This window comes from Lonchura striata, chromosome 1 (genome assembly GCF_050655825.1).
Source record: "Lonchura striata isolate lonStrDom1 chromosome 1, ASM5065582v1, whole genome shotgun sequence".
Lineage (NCBI taxonomy): Eukaryota > Metazoa > Chordata > Aves > Passeriformes > Estrildidae > Lonchura > Lonchura striata.
The window spans coordinates 94,309,106-94,331,610 of NC_140703.1; the positions used below are offsets into that span (position 1 = coordinate 94,309,106).

A 22,505-nucleotide genomic window follows, 5' to 3' on the forward strand; every position below is an offset into this window, starting at 1 on the left:
GCCGAATCTGGCTGCAGAGCACGTCCGTGGCGGGGCGCGGGACACGCACCCGGCAGGCGCTGCCCGCGGCTCAGCGCCGCCGCCGGCCGCCGGTCCCGGCGGACACACGGGCGGCGGACAGGGAAAATGCGGGCGAGGAGAGGGGGAGAGGAGAGCGGAATGGAGAAAGGGGAGGGAGGAGAGGGAGAAAGAGGAGAGGGAACGTGAAGGAGGGAGAGGATGAACGGGTGAGGGAAGAGCGAGTGGGGAGAGAAAAGGGAAGAGAGGGCAGGAGGGAGGAAAGGAGGAGAGCCGGGGAGAGGGAAACAGGGATAGACGACGCCTCCGGCCGGGCCGCCCGCCCCGCCCCGGGCTCGCTGAGGGCCGCGCGGCCCCGCCCCCGGAGGGCGGAGCGGCGCGCGCGGCCCCGCCCCGCTCCCTTTGTGCCGCGGCCGCGCGCGCCAGCCGCAGTCGCCGTCGCTTCCCGCCGGGGCAGCGCGCGCCCGCCCGCTCCTCTTCCCCCTTCTCCCTCCCCCATTCCTTCCTATCCCCTCTCACCGCTCTCCCGCTCGCCATGTCGCTGGGAGCGGGCCCCGAGGCGGGCTTCTCCAGCGAGGAGTTGCTGACCCTGCGCTTCCCCCTGCACCGCGCCTGCCGCGATGGGGACCTGCCCGCCCTGTGCGCGCTGCTCCAGAGTTCGCCTCGCTCCGACCTGGCGGCCGAGGATTCCTTCTATGGCTGGACGCCCATCCACTGGGCCGCGCACTTCGGCAAGGTGGGGCCTGGCCGGGCTCAGCCGGCGGCGGGAGCGGGGGTGGGAACGGGAAGGAGAAGGGGAAGGAGGGCGCGATTCCCGCTCGCGCGCAACGCGGCGCCATCTTTGCCCCTAGCGCGCGCTGCGCCGTGAGGCGCCGCCGCCCCCCCGCCGCCTGCTGCCGCCCCTCAGGGAATCGGGCGGGACGGGAGCGCACAGCCGTGCCGCTTGGCTCCGCTCCTGTCCCCGCCGCCAGCGAGGCGTGGGTGGCGCGGGTCACGGGGCTGGCGGCACCTGCCGTCTCGGCATCACTCAGCCCACCCCCGCTGCCGGCGGCAGCCGCCCCTCTCCCTCCCCGGTGCTTCCCCGGGTGCCAGCGGCGGCCCCGCGCTCGGGCTCCGAACGGCGCCTGGGCCGCCGGCACAGGAGCGAATGGTGAGGAGCGGCCGAGCCCCCGGACACCCCCGGCGGACGCCGGCCGTGCGGGCTGGAGGCAGCGCCGCAGCACGACCTCCTCCCGCCCTCGGCTGGGCCTCCTTCCATGCCGGCGCTCCCTGCCGCGGCGCTGCGCGCTTTGTCTGCGCGGTCTGGGCGCGCTCCGCGCCTGGAGACCGCCGTGTTGTGCTGCCCGTGTTATGGCAACCGGCTCGGTAGGAGTTCGGGTAGAAGGTACTTGTTGTGCTTGGAAGGCGCTCCCCTTTTATCTTCAGTAGGAAAAATGAATTGTGGTTCATACGTATGGAATTTTCTGCATTGGCGTTGTTGCATTGCAAAAAAAGACCGAAACATAAGAAGTAGCTATGCTAACTTCACATCACAGAATGAGTGGTATTCTAATTTCTGGATTTTAATATATGCGTTTCCTGTTGCAGTATCTCAGACTATGCAGGATTCTATGTTAGAGGGTTGGGATCTGTTTTTTTTTCCTCATTGATTTGCCTGAGTTCAGAATTCGAAGGTCTTTTGTTCTTGTTCTCCCTCCCATTTCTCATATACTTCTATTTGCTTATTGGTTGTGTGCCAGAGGAGGAAGATTGATGTACTTAGGCAGTTGTCATGGTTTATAAAAGGGCATTAGGAGATGATTTCTGTAAGTTATGTGATCTTACCTACAGTTGCTTTTTCGAAAAGCTTTTAGAAGCAGCTTTAGCTAAGTAGTCTTCCAGTCCTAAAACAAAGGAAAACAAAAAACTCTAAACGCACAAAATTCAAAATGTAGAGTAGTCTTTTATCTGTTGAGAAAGAAGCTAATAATCTGCACTCTGAAAAAGGTGCAGTGCCTTTATTTTCCTTGTGAAGTACATTCGCAGGAAATAATAAGGTACTAATTTACTAATTTGCCTTACAGTCTTCTGTTTCTTTTTTCTGTCTTGTAAGAATTTCTTTTCAGTATGAGCTTCTAGCAGTCTTGCTTTTGCGAGGTAGTAGTTATTGGATTATTCAATATAAATTTTGGATAGCGTATGTGTTATTTTGTTTTTACTTTAAGCATCTTCATCTTTCTGTTGACCATCCTAGGTAGAGTGAGCTTTTGTGTGCATTCCAGTTTCTGTTGAAGAGAGTCTTGGAGAAATGGGAAACAAAGGGAACAAGTCGGCCTGGAGCATGTTGTACTTGTATTTGCTATTTTCATTCATATGGGCAAAATTTGATGGGTGGTGGTGTCGCATACTGGGGGGAAATCTGGCAGATTAAATGAGATTTATAAAGGTGATATTAGCTGTAAATGGGTTTTATAGAATTTTGTTCATATGTTTTTTCCTAAAAACCATCAGATCTAGGCAGCAATTTATGGATGTTACCTACATACTTTCTAGTCAAGTTGTGTTCCCTTCTCAGAGCCAAAAACTGCACAGCATTTTGAAAAAGTTACATTAGTGTAATTGGATCCCAAACCTGACTGGCTTTCTGTTTGTGTGGCATAGTTACACATGTACCTTTCACCAGTTAGCTGAGTGTTGCCAGCAGTGACACAGGAGCTGCCCAGATACACGTCTTACATTCATATTTATGGCATTTTTCTTTCTCAAATTCACATTCATCAGAAGGAAATGGAAAATTCTTCTGTTTCTCAAAGTACCACAGTTTTCAAATGTTAATTTTTGAAGTATTGGTTAACAGTTACTGAACAGGTCTCTTTCTCTTCACTTCTTTGCTTTTCTAGATTTTGTGGGATAGTCACTTGTTGGGTTTTTTCTTTTCCTGGAAGAAATTATGTGATGACAGAACTTCATGTCTACCTAATATAAGGCCAGTTATTAATATGGTCTACCATACCATTGCTTCTCACTGGAACTCTGTAGGATGCTGAAAAGACAAAATTGATTTAATTATTTTCTGGAACTGCCTGTGAGCAATTAAATCTAAGCCAGTTCATGCATGTACACACATGTGTGCCTGCACACACAGCAGGAGTCCAGGTTTGGTGAACTTTAAAGAGAATTTTCTTCCCCTCTGCCTGTGGCACAGGTTGAACATGAAAGATGGCTCTCCCTGCATCAAAGGGCAGTGCAGAAGGATTTTAGAGTAAATTATGTAGAGCTAAATTCTTGCAATGCAGTTGTAGATATGCTTCTTCAGGAAGGAAGTAGCAGCAACGGTCAAGTTTGTTATTAATGAATATGTGAAGGAGGACAGGGGGCTTATGGGGGAGGAAATACTGGTGTAACACCAATACCGGTGAATATGGGGTCTCTTACAACTAAAAGTGAAAACACAGAGTGCTTAAATAACTTTCTCTAAAACACTGCTACAGTTTGCAGGTAATACTTAAAATACCAGCAAAGTCAATTGGAGGTGATGGATATTGCAGCTCCTGTTTCTAGTTCTAATATCTGGGCATTTAATGACAGTATGGAGCTCATTTTAGAGATAGTAGCAGGTGCAAATTTACTTGCTGTGTTGAGTGCCTTTGGGGCTTGCATTTTCTGGACATTTCCTGACTGCAGAAAAGTGCTTGTCTCCTGAGATGTGAATTAATTCCCATTACAGTTTCTGTATTTTAATTTGAGTTAATTATATAGTGCCCTAAGTTGCACTGGTATTCCACAGATTTCCAATAAGCTGTGTCAGAATGTAAAAATGTTAATGGTCTTCAAAAAGCTACGAGAGAGGTAGAAAATACAGGCCTTGCATAAAAAATTTATGTTAATTTTAATTCACTTTATTTTGGAATAACCTTAATTTTCCTTTTAATAAGCACTTGCAATTAAATTTTTATTTTCTCTGACCACATCTCTTTGCTTGTGCTCTTCACCTGCTTTTGTTTTTTTGTCATTTGACTGTTTACATTATAGGAAACAAAATAGTAGTAAATATGTTCTCTTTCTTTTGGAACAAACGTGGTAGAGATAAACATGCATGTCTTCTGCTTGGTATTTTGCCAGTGTTGTGGCCTGTATATATAGGAGGCCTGTCTTTATTCAGGAAATCAATTTAATCTCTGCTTTACGTTGGAAAATATCTACTGTATTAAATTTAGGCTATTTAATGAAAGTGGACTTGTGTGTCCTGATCTCAAGCATAAATGATCAAGTGAGGTATTGTTTTTTGTCTTGTTGACTTTTCCTGTTTGTGGACGGAATTAATCTTGTTCTTCCATAATGTTGGAAGAAGCAGGTTTTTCTGACAGCCATGATACAGAAGATCCATACTCAAGCTTTTAATGAGATTAAATATATTCATAGTTAAAGGCTGTACTCTGAAGCCAGAGTATGCAAGAAAAAAAAAGGAAAAACAATGTTTAAAAATGAAGTTGAATTGATAATCATGGTGTTGTGACCATCTTAGATTTAAGCAGTGCAGGATAGTGCTGGTGAATCAGTTTGTGTTTGTTCCTTTTCAGTTGATGGACTGTAATGCCTGTCTAAGGAATTCTTTCAGTCTGGTGCCTGTGCAGGAAATATTATTCTTTCCTGATGCTGTAATGCTTGTATGCAAGTATTTTCAAATGAACTCTATTAATGTAATAAAGTATATTGTTCTATAAACTGGCTGAAATTTATTTTTGCCTTCAGTTACCACAGATTAACCTCTTGGTGTAGCTGGAGGGGTGGTTTCCATCGCATAACTTATTAATAATTGCAGTGTTACAATTTAATTAATAAGGATTGACAACAATATTATGGGTACTAATATGCAAAGATCATGGAAAGTCTAATATTGGCAAATAAAAAATGTAGTTCAGCAGTCTAGCGATAAATTATAGTCTAGCTGTAAATTTTCTTAAGTTATTGGATGTGGGGTTTTTTCCCCAACAAAAGTGCTTGTTTACTTTTGAAAAGGTACTTTGTCTTTGGCCATGTTAATGTTTATGGAGCTAGATTCATTATTAGGTAATATTCCAGTTTCCTCACCCTTACTTCATGCAGATAGTGAGTTCCTGGTACAGCTGTGGCCAGCCTTAACTCCATTAAAATACAAAAAATTACTTCTCTGTATTTCAGAGGATAGGGTTCACATGTTTGAATTATATGGGGGAAGGAAACATATGAAGTTGGCAATGTATTTGCAAAACTATTATAAAATACTTAATTACAGTGGTTGGTACTTTCATCTCGTGTGTATTTCAGCAAGATCAGGAATTTGCAGGTTAAGAGAGAAAGAAAGAAAGGCTGACATACAGCAACAGAGAAGAATGCTGTAATCGTGATGTTGATGCTTCTAGCCGAGTCAAGCTGCCAGCCCACATTCAGATGATTTTAATTGCTCCTTTATAGACGGACTGTTCCACAGCTGTGGTGTGGCTGATGTTTTCTTTAATTGTGCTACACTGGGACACCCACAGATTTGTTTTTATATGAACCAATGCCTGAGATATGGTGTAAGGGTCTTTGTTTTGCTGTTTCTTTTGTGTGCAGTGGTATTTGTTTTCTATCCACAGTAAATGGATGCCTAGACTAAACTGTTTATTTCAGCATAGTGAGTTTCTTTTCCTATCAACAAGACAATGTTACTGTGTGACAGGAAAAGGAGTGTTGTTTTGTCTATTTTTGAAACTTGAAGTCATCATAGCCCTGGTTTGCCTAGTTTCTACAATTGAGAAGTTATGAACCTTTAAAAATAGCATCTGGTTATCTGACACTTCTGGTTAGTATGATAGGAAAAAAGGTATAATATAATTTGAAAATTACTACAATTTTTTAAAGCAAAAAAGGCTTTTATTATCTTTGTGGTGCTGCAAACAAGAAGCCTGGTTTTTTTTAAGTTTCTTACCCAAAGTAACAAGAAAATGGTGGAATCAATTTATTCCTTTTATAGATTTAATATGTATATATTCTTAATTTTCTTGACTAATCTTCTGTCACTCCAAGAATGCATTAAAGAAATGAAAAAATTTGTTTTTGTGATCTAGCTTTATATAAACTCTGCTGAGAGTATGCGTCCAGCATCTATGTATCTCCTAACAACACTTTTGTTTTGGCAAATGTTATCTAATAATATCTGGTTAGTATCATGTTTGCTGGATCAGAGCTCTCCCCCTTTTTTTTCCCTCTTTCTTCCCTTTCTACTGTCTTGACAAAAGTGAACTGAATATCTCTTGTAGTTAGGATTGAAGTGCCCTTTTTCCTGTTTTGTGGAATTAAAGGTGAAATTTAGCTTTGGAGGTGAGAATTAAGTACTTCAGGTATGTTCTATGACTGAATGAGGAAGGAGTGAAGGAGGAGGGAGGAAATCTTAAATTTCATATTCTGTCTTGTTTTTCATTCATGTAGTCTTACTAGCAAGTTTAGCTCTTCTAGGTTTTATGTGTTTATTTAGCACATGCTAATTGTCATAGCACATCTGTGTAACGTTTTTGGTTTTATTTTCCCTCATATCTTTAAAGCTGGAGTGCCTAATGCAGTTAGTAAGAGCTGGAGCTTCTGTAAATGCCAGTACAACACGTTTTGCTCAAACACCAGCCCACATTGCTGCTTTTGGAGGACATCCACAGTGCCTGAATTGGTTGATTCAAGTTGGGGCCAACATTAACAAACAGGTATGGATTAATGTGTATTTCACATATGCATATAGTTCTGCAAGGAGTGTCTTGATCCCTTTTTATGACATGTATGAGCCTTACATTAACATACAGATGCTTCATTTTTGACATTAGCTGAAGTCAAATGACTTGTATATCAGTTACAGCCATTTTACATTGCAGTAGGAGTAGGGCTAATAAATGTCCTTTAAGCCTCTAGGGGTTTGGAGGATATTTGTTTTAGGAATTGACATCTTGCTGCTTCTTGAACAAAGTGGTAATGTTGCCTTGGTGTTGGCAGCATTAGCAAATACTCTGATATTGTAGAGCTGCTGCAGGGGCAAGAAAAAGGCTAGTGAGGAACATAATAAATATGATAAGGATTGAAAAATTTGCCATTACCCACAGAACCATGAGACCTTTGTGGTGCTTCATGATTTACTCATACATCTAACTAGTAAGAGCTGCCTGGATTTATTTTAAGGTGTATCTGGTTTTATGTTGCTTTTCTTTTAGATTATTTCTAAAGCTTTCTAATAGCTTTCTGAAAATAAATGAGAAACATGTACTTGACTAACAATGAATGAATAGGTGATTTTAAAAGGTTGTTTTGCCCCCCTCCCTTTTTTTTTTACAATAACTTTCATTAGTTTTAGGTGAGTATGTAATTTATTTGGTAGCAGAAAGTGCATTAATATAGCAAAATTCCTGCAAAGGAGTGCTCTACTCTGGTAGAGTAACAGAATCAATACTTAAAAACTATCATAATGTTTTTGAGGAAAATGTTTAAAGTACTGAATTAATCTGTCATGTATGCTTGTCATACATAACATCCATTTTAATGGTAATCAAAAGTATTTTTAATAATATTCTGAGAGTAATTAATACTACAGCATATGCTGTTGTTAAAAGCTGTGGTATAACACAGCATCCCTAAAATGTCTGGCCTGTTAAATCTTTTGTCATACTTTTCTTAAAGTATTTAAGGGCCAGACTGCATTTTATATGCAGTAGAGTTAAGCTAATTCTGCTGAAGAACTAAAACATTTGCATTTCTAGAGTTTGGTTCTTTTTTTTTTTTAAGCTGTGCAAAAATAAGAAATGGGGAAGTTTGTGTTGAGTTTTCAGAAAAGAAGTCTGGTGCATTGAGAACAGCTGTGAGACACCAGGAGAATTGTAGAAACAATGAAGGTGGCTGGATGCAGAGGCTATAGATCGCATCTTCTCCTTGATACCTGACAAAAGTAACTTATGCCAAAAGTTATTGCTGCATAGTGGTAGAATCTTCAGAAGAGAAAATACAAGAACTATAAATGCATCTGGAGACCAGGTAAGAATGTAAAGAAATGGTGATTAGAGAGGAAACGTGGCATGCACAGAATAAAGATACACAAATAACTGCTAAATGAGAAGAGAAGAATGAATGAAAGTGAATGAATGAGAAGAATGAAAGTTTCCAGCTATGAGGATAAAGAGAAGATTTGACCAGTGAGGTTGAAATGGAGTTCAAGAACAAGCTTGATGTCCTGGAACATGATGAGGGGGAAAAAAAGTCACGAGTAGTGAGTGAGGTTGTAGCAAAGAAGAAAGTAGCAGATAGCTCCCAGAAGAAGAGAAGAGTGTGGAGAGATTTCTCCGTGGGCTGAGGGCAACATGCAGATGACAGTAAAAGAAACCAGAAGACAGTATAATATGCAGTTAAAAATGGGCAGGAGACTCAATCCAGCTTAAAGAAGTTACTAAGGCAAGCCGGTGACTCAGTCTGTATGTTGCTGGCTTGTTGCCGGAGCAAATGGTCCTTCACATGGTCAAGTTCTCAGATAGTGATGACAGTGTCTTACAGACTTCTAGGGCAGACTGAGGCAGTGACAGACCATGGACACAGCACAGATGGGTGCTGAGAGCTGACACGGTGGGTGCCTTGTATGTTGTTAATGGTAGGCTCAAGTTACACTTGAATGTAGTAACTTTTTTTTGCACCCACAAAATACTAATTGAACATTTGACTAGAGGTATTTTAAACTCAATTCAGAGACAAAATAAGATACCTCTGTTTAATTTAAATGGTAGTAGAAGCAAAAAAGTCTCTTAAGTTTGTAGGCTAGAACTGGTCAGTTGCACTGTTTTCTCATGCAGGAGCACTGAAAGCTAGGCAATGTGCCTTGGTGAGAACTAATGCAGAAAACTCATCCCACAGATAGTTGGAATGTTTCATTCATGGCTATGTAAAGCACAGTGCATGCTTTGCTATCCCCAGTTCCCTCAGCTGTTTGTTGAATTGCAGTCAAATTCTATTGTTCTTGTTTGATTTGAGTGCCTTAAATGATCTGTGTTCCTTATTTAACTCGCAAGCACTTTTAGATGGTCATCTAGGGCTTCCACCCACACTTTTGAGCTTTTGGAGCACTATTTCCTGATGTGTATTTTGTTTATTCCTTCCAGCTCGCTGACTGATGCTGTACTTCAAACAGACATAGTCACTGGCTAATGCTTGTGTGAGGACAAGTGTTCCATGGATACTGGATACAAAACATATGCTGAGAAAGATCTGGGAATACTTGATATTTAAACTAGTAAACTTTTCCTTCCAAACTGACTTCTGGTCATTGGCTACAGACTAACCCTTCACTTCTGGAAAAAGAAAAGGATAGCTTCTGAAAAGGAATCCACTCAAGTCTCTCAGTTTTACCGTAAACCTCCGGTACTCAGTAGAATTTGCATGTGTGCTTTCATATCTGCCCTGAGGTATTGTATTGTAGCTCATGCTGCCTGCCCTGAAGTTTAGGAAAACTTAAACATGTCTTCTCTTGTTGCTGGTGAGAGTTGTCCAGGACACTTCTCAGGCAGTGGCAATGAAGGACAAATGCTGAAATCTGCTTGTCCCAGCTTCACTTTTCTCCCCAAATAAATTATGTGAATATATCCTGTGATGCCCAGCCCTCTTATGTAACTGTATGTGCTGGCTAGAATCACATCTGTCTTTAATTAGTGGGCAGTTCCTTGCTCCCAGGATCACCATATAAAAATAACACAGAGGAAAGCTGAAGTGCCAAGCAATGGTCTGTTTCTACCCATCAGTGTATTCAAGACAATGGCCTACTGTTTCAGATTTTTCTTTTTTTTCCCCTCAGTGGGCTGTGCCTGCTAGTAGTGTGACTCAGGATCTGCATTTGGCTACCTGCCTGCTCTAGTTCACTGTAACAGTGCAAAGCAATTATCCTGCTAGTTTTCCTGAGGATTTTTTTTTTCTGATGCTTTATCCTTGTCACAACACAGATTGGTTCTGGGCTGTTGTATATATTGGATACATCAGATAAATAAGTACTTTCTGATTTAGAAAGCCATTAACTTCATTTAAATATATTTTCCCTGTAGCCTCAGCCTATTAAACATTTCTATTGTATGTTGCCTTTGTTGATTGGCCAAAAAAAGTGTTGTGTTACCTGTCATAAAGGGAAGGGAAAAGAAATGGTGTGCTCTTAACAGGGGATGCAACTTACTATTTGTGCAGTCAGTTCCCATCATATGCCAGTGGTGGCAGATCGTTTTAGAAGGGTTAGACTACCCATAGGAGCAAGAACTGTAAATAGGCTGATACCCGTGGGAGGAAGAAAATATTCTTAGGTTGTATTACAGTTTTTATTTTAAATAATGATTAGGTGTAAATCCAGATAAAAAGATTCTGTAAGTTCTCATTTGCACATAAAAGCCTTTTTAGCAAAGGAGGAAAACTACTTAGTGTTCTCTAGGTTCTACTTTCTAGATTCAGAAAGGATGGGATACAGGTTCTAAGAAATGTTAGAGATGAGTAGTGTTTAGAAATGTGATCATCTGCTAGAGGACTGAAATTCAGTCAGCTGAGTTACGGAATGCAGTTAGTTTGCATTTCTTATCAAGTAAGGGCTTCTGTGTCTTAGGTATCACTACTAGAAGTATTTTAGAAGTGATAGCCCTGTGTTGAGGTTTAGCCCCAGTGGATACCTAAGCACCACACAGCTGCTTGCTTGTTCCCCCACGTAATGAGGTGCGGGGGAGAAACAGAAGGGAAGTGTGAGAACTTGTGGGTTGAAATAAAGACAGGTTAACAGGTAGAAAAAGAAAACACAGAAAAAGAAATCCAAGAAAATCAAGTGATAAAACATTTTTAAAACTCTCACAGCACAAAAAGCTTTGTTGTTCACCACTACCTCACTGATGCCAGCCAGTGTTGGAGCAATGGCAGCCCCAGTTCTACTTGATGAGCATGATGTCATATGGTATGGGATAATCCTCTGGTCCATTTGGGTCAGTGGTCCCAGCTGTGGCACATCCTAGCTTACTCCCAGCTAGAACATTGGTGTACTAAAAACATTTTGCTGGTCACAAACCCAAAACATCTTACCAGGTACTATGAAGAAAATTAACACTAATCCATCCGAAACAATATACATAGTTGAAAGCTTTCAGTATAAATGTGTGGGGGAGCTTTTTATTTTAAAAATAAATTCCTGCAAGTAAGTTGCTTTTGGTTGGGTGGGTTGTTTTGGTTTTGGGGGTTTTTAATTTATTTTTTTGTGTTGGTTTGGTTGTTTTCCAGGATTTTTTTTTTTGTTGGTTTGGTTGTTTGTTTTTTTTTTTTCACTAAATGGAAGCAATGTAAAAGTACCAATGAGTGAAATCAATTGAATCATACTCAGGGACTTGGAGTTTGGAGAACCAAATAGGAAATGTGCTCTGAATTCGAGTGGACCATCCTCAAGCCAACAGAATTTGGGTCCCAGAAAGACAGAAGGAGGAAAAATAGAGTAAAAAAAATGGCTTTAGACTGCATTAAAAAAAATACCCATACATGAAAGAGGCCTGGGAGGAGAGTTTGAGAAAACTAATCAGTAGATGAAGTGACTTTTGAGGTTAAGAGCATAGTGAGGAACTGGAAACTGATTACAAACTGAGATAGGTTTACTGATTAAAGCCAAAAAAAGCAAAATACTCTTCAGCCACATAAATAAAGAGACTATAAGGAAGGAAGCTAGATGTTTATTCAGTAAAATGAACCAGAAGTCAAAGGTAATCTAGATGTGACCCCAAGCTAGAGAAGACTGCCCTTGTCTGTCTGAAAGGGTAGCCATTCTTTCCAAGGGAAAGGAGTAAGGCATTCAACAATGGTTGGAAAAACTAAACGTGTCTGTGATGGTTCATTAATTTTTTGCCATTTCTTCAAGAGCACAAAATATTTAGTAACCACAGAACCAATCAAATGTATTATGTTCTCTTGAATGCTAAATTAATGAAAATTCGTTTGAGTATTTACTCATTTATTTATGATGTACCCTCTAGATTGGGAGACAAGTTTGGGCTGCTTGTGCAATGTTGCAACAGAGGGACAAGTTCTGCTCTAGTTATGAAAGGCCAGTACAAGTCATTGATGCTTCTCTTCCTGGAATATTGTTACAAAAGGGATTGCATCAGACTCAAGATGGGAAGTGTGACCAATTTAAAGAACTATAAGGTGTTATCAGAGGTAATGAGGAATTAATAGAGCTTCTCAAAATAAAATAACTTCTTTTGTGAGATAAAAGAGATAATTTTTTCCTATCTTGCATCAGAGAATGTGCTGATGGGCTATACCCTGAACTGCTCTCAGAAACTTATTGGAAATGAATGTTACTTTGTTTTCTGTTTGGTCACATTCATTCCAATTGTTGAATCAAAACAATTGTTCTGAGACTTAAGCAGAGTACTTTTGTTTTCTTCTGTAAGCATTGAAGAATTTAAAAGCCATCTTTCAGGGGGATATGTTTTTTCTACGTATATTTCTTTTCCATTTAGTCTAACTTATAATCTAGAGAGAATTTCTGAGGAGAGTTAGGGAAGTGTTTCAGTGCAAATATATTTGGCCCCTTAGGAGAATTTCAAAGCAACATAATAGTAGGGATGACTGAAATTTGGGTGCAGTAATTAAAAGTAATGCTATAAAAGTTTAAATCTGTGTATTCTATAATTTTTACAGTATTTTTTTAATTCTTTAACTTTAGACACATGTATTTCTGGGCCGGTGATTAAAAACAGCCCTTCTCAAGACATATATTCCCTTCTGAAATACTAATCTTTTCTCTTCGGTGATGAAAGTGGTAGCTGCTATAAGCTTAGCTCATTCTTCTAATGAATGCTGGGGAGTCCTTTTGCAAAGGTCTTTTCTCATCCTTTTTGTGTTTCCCACAGCAATGTTGGAATTCAGTTCTCTAGATCTTATTATGGGCAGTGTGCCAGGTTTATAGGGCTAGGGGAGATTCTGTTATCTCTGTCATATGCATGGCCAACTAACCCTAACCTGAACTTCATATTGAGTGATTCTCTTGTAGCTTGGGCTTGTAGGTACTAATGCTGACCAAAAGAGGCAAGTCACTTTCTATACTTTGACCACTTTAACAAAAGAGGGGACAGGAGGACACAGTAACAGAATGATGAATAGAAGACAGCTTTTATGACTGGAAAATTTATTACCCAAAGAAATCTTTTCTGGATAAATTAGCCTTGAATAAATTTCCATGTATGATAGTTTAAAAATTATATCCTCTCTTAAACTTCTTTCTTTTCCTGTTACTTCAGGGGAAATTACAAATAGGAAAAATTTGCATAAACTTCATTGGAAAGCAGTCTTCTATCCATCAGCTGCAGACATCCACTTTGGAAGAAGGGCTTTATAAGCCTGCTTCTAATCTCTTAAGATTTTTGCTGCTCTTTCCTGGGCCCAAACTTTGTCAGCCTCATAGTTTATAAGAAAGTAAACTTTGGTGCCATTAATTTTCCTTGCTTGGTGTGCTAGGTAGCTAATTGTTTGGCTGAATATATGTCTTAAGCACTGTTAAGCTGGCTTACCGTAACTCAGTTAATTTGTAACTTGTCATAAAGATACTTCACTATTAAATAAAATTGTCAAGTAGAAAATTGAGAATACATACCTCATATCCAAAATTAATTTTCAAGTTATACTTACATGGTCTAAAAGATAGGATTAAATTTCTCAAAAGCTTGGCAGATGATTTAAGACACTTAGTAGCTTCTAGGTGCTATGAAAGTATTTTGCATATATTCACATTTCAAGCAGAAGCTAAAGTCTAGGCAGTACTGTAGAGTTAGGCATGAACACTGTTGTGTGTAAACACTGGTGAATCAGTAAAGGTGCTATGTTAATAGCTAATGTCGATATTTTAATAAAAGGAACAGGGAAGCTAAACTGAGGCACATACAGTTAGAACATGTTTAATATCTGGAGCAGACTAGTGAAGTCTGTCAAAAGTTTGGAGACAAAAAGGAGGGGGAAGAAAACAAATCCAAAAAACAACATACCCTTGCTACACTTTGGAAGTGTTGAGGATGAATCACATTAACAGACCAGTAAAACCATTTACTTGCTTCTCCAAAGCAGTGTTTCATTACAGAGTCTTCTCTGTGGTTCTTAATACTGATGGTTAATTGCAAGTACTGAATTTCCTCTGTAGCCTGTAGATCATGATGCATGAATTTACCTGCTGCTTGCTTGGATTTGTAAAATTGTTGTCAATCCTCCCCGTTACCTGTGAGACAGTTAATGGGGAGGAGTTGCCTGAAAAGCAATACTCTACCCCCAGTATGTCTGCACATTTTGTGGAAAAATTAAAGGATTGGATGTGATGGTTAATAATAATGGAGTATAAATTGACAAAGAATACTAGAAAAGACAAATATATAGGATGTGAATCAATGAGTATGTGTTGAGAAAGATCTGGCCTGTCCTATGAACACTGGGCATACCTCTATTACAGTAGAGCTCTGCGTATGTGCTCCTCTCCTGCGAGTACTGATGGTACAACCCTCAAGGACTGAGTCAGTGTGCCAGCAAAGACCTGAAAGCAGCACAGTCCCACAGACTCGGCCTTGCTGCTCCCGAGCTCAAGAGGGCTTGCGCAGTCCAGTGTGTTGGGAAAGGAGTGCCGGGAAATGAAGGTGTTAGAATAATGTGTTACGGTGGTGGATGTTGGGAGGATTAACCAGTTTTCTGAATATGGGTCTGCTGATTGTTGAGCTGTTGGATAAAGCTTATCTTGTGAGTTAAATGCCTTTAATGTTACTTGCTAAAAGTCTAATGTACTTGACAGCCAACTGCAGACTTTAAAGTAATGATCAAGTACCTGATGTACTTGCTAGCTAATAATAAATGCTGCTTTTATATATCTGCTATCTTAATTAATGTAATAGAATTTTAATTTTTCAGAAGATTATGCTTGACAAAATGTAGTTTGTCTTTACAGGATTATGTTGGTGAAACTCCTATTCATAAAGCAGCACGGTCTGGTAGTATGGATTCCATAAGTGCCCTTGTGGCTCATGGTGCGCAAATAGAGTAAGTGAGGTATTTTTTTTTGTTGTTGATTGTTGTGTGTGTAGTTTACTAACTTAGATTGGTAAACATAGATACTAATTTCAGAAAGAAAAGTCAAAACAGCAGACACAATCCAAATAATAATGACAGCTAGACATGTTCAACTGTAAAGAAACCCAAGTTATTTTGCATGTCTAGTAATAAAGTTAATTTTCCTTAAATGATACCATTGTGCTACATTAGTGTTGCACATACATCTGATATAGTATTTATTGTGCTTCTGTCAGATGACCTGAACTGTACACTATATTCAGCAAGTAGTTATTTTTTACAAGAAATCTACACTTTGCACTGGTGAATAAATATAGAAAACAATGCAAAAGCAACATTATGTGCAAAACAGCAATTCACACACTTCACCATTAGTTTATTACTGTTTGTTAGTGTATTACGTATTTGCCTTGTTAACTTTTTTCTTTAAAGGTTTATGTACTGCAAAAACATTCAGAAAAGCTCACAAACTTTTGCAACTTACAGCATGGACAAAATGGATGCAGTTTTCACCTAGAAATGTTGAGTATAAGCTCTATGGCTTATAAATAATATCAATACTTTAGCAATATGTTTTAATTAGAACTAGCTTTATTATCTTAAATGGTAACTAGTTACTGTATTTTAACCTGCAGTATGAAACTTTGAAGTTGTAAGTGGAATAAGAATCATGTAGTTAATTTCTTGTTTTACCCTTTGGTTTCCATCTTACTACTTTTGTAATGCTGCCTTGATAAATCTACCATAAAATTTAACTCCTTTAGCTGTGTCATAGAGTATTCAGGGAATATGTTGCCTTAAAGTTAATAATAGTGAACTAATTGCTTTGTATGAAGAGATTTCTTTATAGAAAAATGAAATAAACTGTCTCAGTTATTGGCAAGCACACTAACTCAGTCTTAAATGTATATTTTCCCATTTTTCACTCACTTTTTGATATTTTTAAGATAAACTTGAAATTAAATTTACTGTGGAATTGAGCAAACCTTAATTATCATCATCAATTAGTATGTAATCCTGTGGTTTTAACAAAGTGGCCAACCAAAAGAAAAGTTGTGGAACTGTGTAAACAGTGTGAAATGGGTGATACCTGTCTTTGACCAAAGCTATTTGCAGCAGAAGCAGTGTAGGTTTATAGCAGTTTTAATGAACAGGAAATAATGGGAATTCTCAGTTTTCTAACTTTGAATTCCATCTGTGTTTCAGATAGGTAATTTAAACATCAGGTCCTATAATGGGAATGGAAAAATCAGGTATGCAAATGCAAAAAGCTTGTGGAGCAACCCAAGTTTAATCACTTAGAGAGTAAGGACTTGGCCCTGTCTCCTGAGAGAGTTAGCTATTTACTGATAGGGGTGAGGATTTTTTCCTTAGAATCCAGTTTCCTGGTTCAGTATGTTAAATTAGGCCAAATCCATTTATATGCTTTTGACACTGATTAATTTTGGGTCATCTGATTTTGAAAGCTGGCCTTGTTTAATGGTTATGTAGAATTCCCTTGTTTTTGTAAAAATGTGAAAATGTAGATGCTCTGGAAGTTATGACTCCTTTATTTTATGACTTCAGTTAAAAGAAAAGGAGAGGGATTTTAGCCATATATTTGAGTTTGAATTTTTATATATTAACTGAAATGATAATTGACTGATAATTGATTGATAAAACCAAGGCAAGAACTTTATGGAATACAGAACTAAGCACTAACTAGAGATCTGTACTGATGATTAATAAGTACTTTCTATTTTTACTGGGGTTAGATCTTCTAATCAATTTTTTTCTTTATTTCTTAGTATAGTTAACAGTATTGGAAGTCTAGTTTCATAAGGATGAATGAAATACCCCTTGCGACTGCAAATAGTCAAGTATACTACTTTTACATTATATTTATAATATATGTCCAAAATGCCATCATCCCTAGTTTTTTATAGCAAGTAGAACAGGGATGCTAAGATTTTATTATTACACAAACACGAGTAACCACTAGTGTAATATTGCAAGAAATGTATTTTTTGTTAATGAGTGATTATTGCTGTTAAGATGAAGTAACTTGGACTAGAGAAATCTTGTTATAAGTGTTTACCACATTTCTACTTTATTTCCTCCTTTGGTTATATTGGAAGACAAAGAATATTGATAGTATTCAAGGATAAAAGTAAGAATTTTAGTTTTAATAAAACAGCATCACTTGAATTTTTCTAGTTTACTGTATTTCAGGCTTGCTAGTATATTGATTTGCAGAGAAAGATAGGTTGTTGCAGTATAAATTTCAATAAACTGTTGCATTGTTTTCCTAATTGATGAGAGAGAATTTGGGTCTCTATTCCTGTGTAAATTTTTAATAATATTAAAAAATAATAATTGTACCCTAGTGAAAATATTTTGATTTTTTTGTGGTATTTACCTTCTCATTTTAGCTGAAGCATATTCTGTGCACAGTATGTCCTACAGCCATAAAAATGGTTGCTCCACTAACTATGGTATTCATGGACCCTTGAAGAGGGGGAAGCAGGTGGTCACAATGTCCTCATATGAGTGAAAAGGTTTGCTGTGTAACTGACTTTTTAATGTGGATAGTACCTTTTAAATTATCCATAATTACTGCTGGATTTTCACTAAAAGGCATATTAATGCAATTTATGTATGGTTAATTGTGTATTATTTATCATGGTGACAGACAAGTGTCCACAGATCTTTATAGAGGAAAAGCCTTCTTGGTGCCATGTTTTGTTTTGCTCTTTTGCACTGTTATGTAAATGCTGTATTTCAGTGTAGTTATTTAGATTGTATTACAGCATATATAAAAATACAAAATTCAGCTTTAAACACAGGACACTGCTGAATCAAAAAGAAACATGCAAGTATTGATTATCCTGACTTGTTTCATGTCTGCTTGCATGTGGTGCACTTGTGCATTGCCCACTTATCTCTGAATAAAAAATCTGCAGCTGTCATTTAAGCGGTTTTGTCTTCCTTAGTGGCTTGATTTGGAGATAAGAGGGAAGTTTCAAACACTGTATTATCCTGGGATAGAGAGAGGTGTAACTTGTGAAATTGGCTGTGGCTTGGTATGCCCCCATCCAATTGAACATAAATTCTTGCTTGCTTAAGATTTTATTCATCATGATATTTGAGTAGCATTCTAGAAAAGCTTTTTATTTGCCTGCCAGAAATCTTCAGGTTTTGGGTAAATTTGAGTTGTATACCATGATGGCATATTATGAGACCATAAAGAGATCATTTCCTTTCTAGTTTTATATACTCTAGTCTCAAGGTTTGAGTAGAAACAGTGACATGGTGGGATAAATAAAACAGTACATCTGTTTCCACCAGATGACAGATTCATTCTGTGATGTTGATCAGGATTAGACAGACACTTCAGCCACCTTTTTGTTAAAGCTGTTCGGCATTCATCCGAGTGTGTAAATTTAATGCCAGAAATGTCCTATGACTGATACTAAGTTTTTCAGCAAGACCTTTATTCTCATTCTTTGACAGGGAATTACTTAATTTTGTTTCTTCTTTTCAAACTCATGTCACAAACTGAATTGCATTATTAAAAAAGACAATATTAATATAATTTTTCTTCTTCACAACTGCTCTCCATCTTCCAGAACAGAAATCTGCTGTGATTATTTTTTTAGTGCTGCTGGATTAGTCCTTTGTAAAATTCTTGCATTTCTGTTCCACATGACCACTCTTGTGATAGCTCAGCTTTTATTCTTCTCAGTTATACTTTTGAGATTTCTTGACTTCCTGAAAGTCATTCTCCTCTAGTGAAGAGACAGTGATGTGTCCTTTTCATGATAGCACAGAAGTCGGCCATTCCTTTGTGGTTCAAGCCCTTGGTTCCTTTTCAGTCTGGAGGGGAAGCTTACATGGCCCGTTCTCCTGAAGGGTCTCAGGGTTCAAAAATCTCCTGTCTTAGTTAATGGATATCTTCTTGGTTTCTTAAAATCTTAGAAGCTATTTGCAGGGTTTTAATGTGAGCTTCTTTTTCTTGCCAGCTAAATTAACTACCGAACTTTTAATACTGAACTGCAGTCTATTTCTGATGTTAACATAGTTGTGAAGTGCCACAACTGTGTCACCTCTTTACTTCAGAAGCTGTGTTACAGCATAGATTCCGTGTAGAAGAACCAACATCCTACTTTCCTACAGTCATTAAATTAACCTCATCTTGAGAGTAATGCTTCACAATCTTACCGATCATTTGGATTTAGGTGCTTTTTCAGCTAAGAGGTTCTTATCTGTTAATTAGTATATTAGTGCTTGTATAATCTGTTTGGTACTTTCCAAACTCAGACCACTTCATACACATTCTTTTTATAAACTGATTGCCTCCAGATACTAGTTAAACTGCTGGATTAATTGCTATTGTTGCATTATTAGACATTGCTGTATAATTAAGGAAAATTATATGACAATTTTTGTTTAATTTTATGTAACAAGAATTTTAAGGGATGTCACTGTAGTATTCCTGTTGGGACTTTTTTCAGTATAGAGGATACAGGTGTTGGAATTTATTCCACCTTTCCCATTTTATATAAATTCTTATGGGAAGGCAAATTCAAAGTGGCATGCACTTTTCAGTGGTGCAACACTAATTCTCCTTCATAAAAACTGCAAGTAAAGCTTGATAATTTCTTCCATGTTTGGTTTCCTGTTTGGTTGCTATGGTTGTAGCAGTACTTGAGGTGGTTTGTAGGAGCTTGTGATTATGAAGTAGGGCAGTAATTTGGATTCAGCGTGAAGAAAAGGTTTGGAAATACCAAAGCAGAATATATATATGCATGGGTTACTGATTAAAAAATGAGAAAGGCTCAGTCTTGGAGTGAACCAGTCTGGAAAAATGTCGCTTTCAGAGTTACTGACATTCCTAATAATTGCAGGAAGCTGAGGCAAACTCGTACCACTGAATTCCTGTTCAGTTTGAATGCAGGTTATTCTTACTGCGGGTGGAATAACAACAGTGATTACTGACATGAGCTGGAAAATAGCACAGAATATGAGAGGTTGTGCTTTTTATGAACAAAGTAAAATCCATTATTAAAGCAGTGATACTTATGACCTTTCTGAAACATAGAGAGGAAATTCACTAGATACATGTGAGCTTGACAGTTTAGCTTATTCATTAGTGAGAAGCCTTATAACAGTGGTTGCTTGACTTTTCTTCAGTCCAAGAGAGCTCAGTAAAAAATACGGAAGTGTTACCAAGACTTTTATATGCAGATAGCTCAGATTTCTGACAGGAATGTTTGGGGTTTTTTGTTGGGATTGATCAGCCTTATGTAAGATACTGTGCTAAAGTTCACATTAATGTGTCCAATTTCCCTTAAGATAGATTTTTTTTTTTTTCCCCTCTGCAAGATAAGCTATTCTGGCTACAGAAACCTGGGTGCAGTTAAGTCAAGTGGAGAAACCAAAGTGTTATAAAGTGGAGCTTGACCGGAGTTAAATACAGTGAAGGAAACAATTATATCCCAAATACAGTAGTCTTACTAGTTCTGATGGTTGCTCCAGATGTCAGTAGTGATGGTCGCTAGGGGTGCTGTGCTTGATCTGGCAATAGTTTTTGACTAGATAAGTGATGAGAGGTTTGTCTATTGCAATGTTTGCTCTAGCCTGCTGTGTTGATTTGGGTTTTGTTTGCTGGTTTCTGTCTTCAGTAAAGTTGATCATAGGCCAACTAGTACCTAGTAGGCTCTGGACGAAAAAAACCAGAAGGTAGTTGTGGTGTGGCCTAGAACATGTTCAGGGTGATCAGAAAAGTTTTCTAATGCGTGTCATGCAGTACTCATTAGAAGATGTGTCTCAGAGCGAGGCTTAACAAACCATGGAAGAGCTTTGGTAATCTTAGGGAAAATATTACTCTCCAGTTTCATTCTGTTTTGCTTGATTGGGCTCAAACATGTTGGATAAATTTTCTTATAAGGGGAGAGGGAGAAAAATCTAAGTCTGAAAAACTTTTTTTGTGAAGCTCATTTAAACTGTTTTATGCACTTCAGCAGTTCTTTAATCCAAAAGATTTTAGTCTTGAGTAAACCACACCAAGTTATTTTTAACACCAGAAAAACCCCAACAAAACTGTGTAGTTTGATAGTGTCCCTATTATGGGAAAATAATGAGACCATCTACTACTTAGAGTCCTGTCATTCTTGATTTTTGCCCTTCCTTTTGGCACAGAAGTACCTTAACATTTATTTACTTCTTCATTTTTATTTCCAAACTTCCGCTGTCAATGCTTTTTGTACTGAACAGCTTGAACTTTCTTTCAAGTTTGGCACACTTGAGAGAAACTTGCTTCCTTCATTTCTCTAATTCTAATCTACCTTTGGGTTTTATTTGCTGTGTTGAGGAGAAATAATGTAATTTTATTTGCTACTAGACTCATCTTGGTGGATATCTGTGTTGCAAGGTTGTTTGATCTTTTCAAGTCAGTTTGCTCTGAACCTGTCCTCAGTTTTCCATTACACTTTCTTCATTGTTAGCAACTTTATTTAGCAATTCTTGCTCTGTTTCTAGAAACATGAAATTAACAGCAGTGATAGTTCTCATTGTCATATGGTTGGCTAAGTAACTCTTACATTCTTTGTGTTTAAAGTGGCTGCAGTACTATAAAGATGCTTATTTGGAATTAAATTTCACTAGTAATCTAGGAAATACTTTCCTTTTAGTAGTAAAGGTCTTTTCTGTTATGCTGTATTGCAATCAGACTGTTGTTTCAAGAATTGCCAGTCTTTCCTACCTTCCCTTTGTGAATTGTTACTAGGAATCTCTTCTTGAATAATGAAATGTGAATATAAAAATACTGTCTCTGGAACCAGGCCAAGTCATGCATATATTGATCAGGGAAAAGTTTACTTGGAAATGTGAATATTTTGTACAAAAGGTACTGGAAACATAGTCCGCTGTTTGAGCTCTTTAGTAAAGCATGTAAATCAGAATACAGATACAACAAAAAATACTGATGGTGGTGTTTGTGGTAATTGCAATGTTGCCTACCATGGTTAATGAATTCTTTCTTCTGCCAATGTTTACTCAGTCATGAGTTTGAAGTATCTAGGAGCTAATTATAGCTGCATAGTGAACCTTGATTTTCCTGAGGAGAAAGTGGCTTCACAAAACAGAATCCTTCTGTTCAGTATATTCCTCATTATGATTTTGGATGATATTCTCAGGAACTCTACCACTGGTTTTAAAAGTATAAAATAATTTCAGCTGCCAGATGCTTTGTTGTGAAATAAAAACTTGGCACCAACTTGTGCTTTTGTAGATGCCTAGTGTGTAATTCTAGCATGAATTTGTATAGTAGTCCCAGCAGTGACACACATCTGTGTAGTTAAGATTATTTTTGTCTTGATACCTGGAAGAAAAAAGTTTGAAACCATTTTATAATTTCTGTATTTGGACACCAAAGGGTT

At 38.5% G+C, this 22,505-nt stretch overlaps 1 protein-coding gene across 7 annotated transcripts in view; it reads left to right on the top strand.

Moving 5' to 3' along the window:
* Positions 1-425: 425 nt before the first annotated feature.
* The window catches only part of ANKRD10 (ankyrin repeat domain 10), a 37,314-nt gene continuing 15,234 nt past the window's right edge, over positions 426-22,505 (top strand). The window contains exons 1-3 of one of the 7 annotated variants that reach the window (XM_021545587.3): positions 426-754; positions 6,561-6,713; positions 14,966-15,057. In XM_021545587.3, the coding sequence (XP_021401262.3) occupies positions 554-754; positions 6,561-6,713; positions 14,966-15,057 (446 nt within the window). In that variant the 5' untranslated portion in view covers positions 426-553. The other 6 variants (XM_021545588.3, XM_085583730.1, XM_085583735.1 and 3 more) reach the window with 6 other exon arrangements.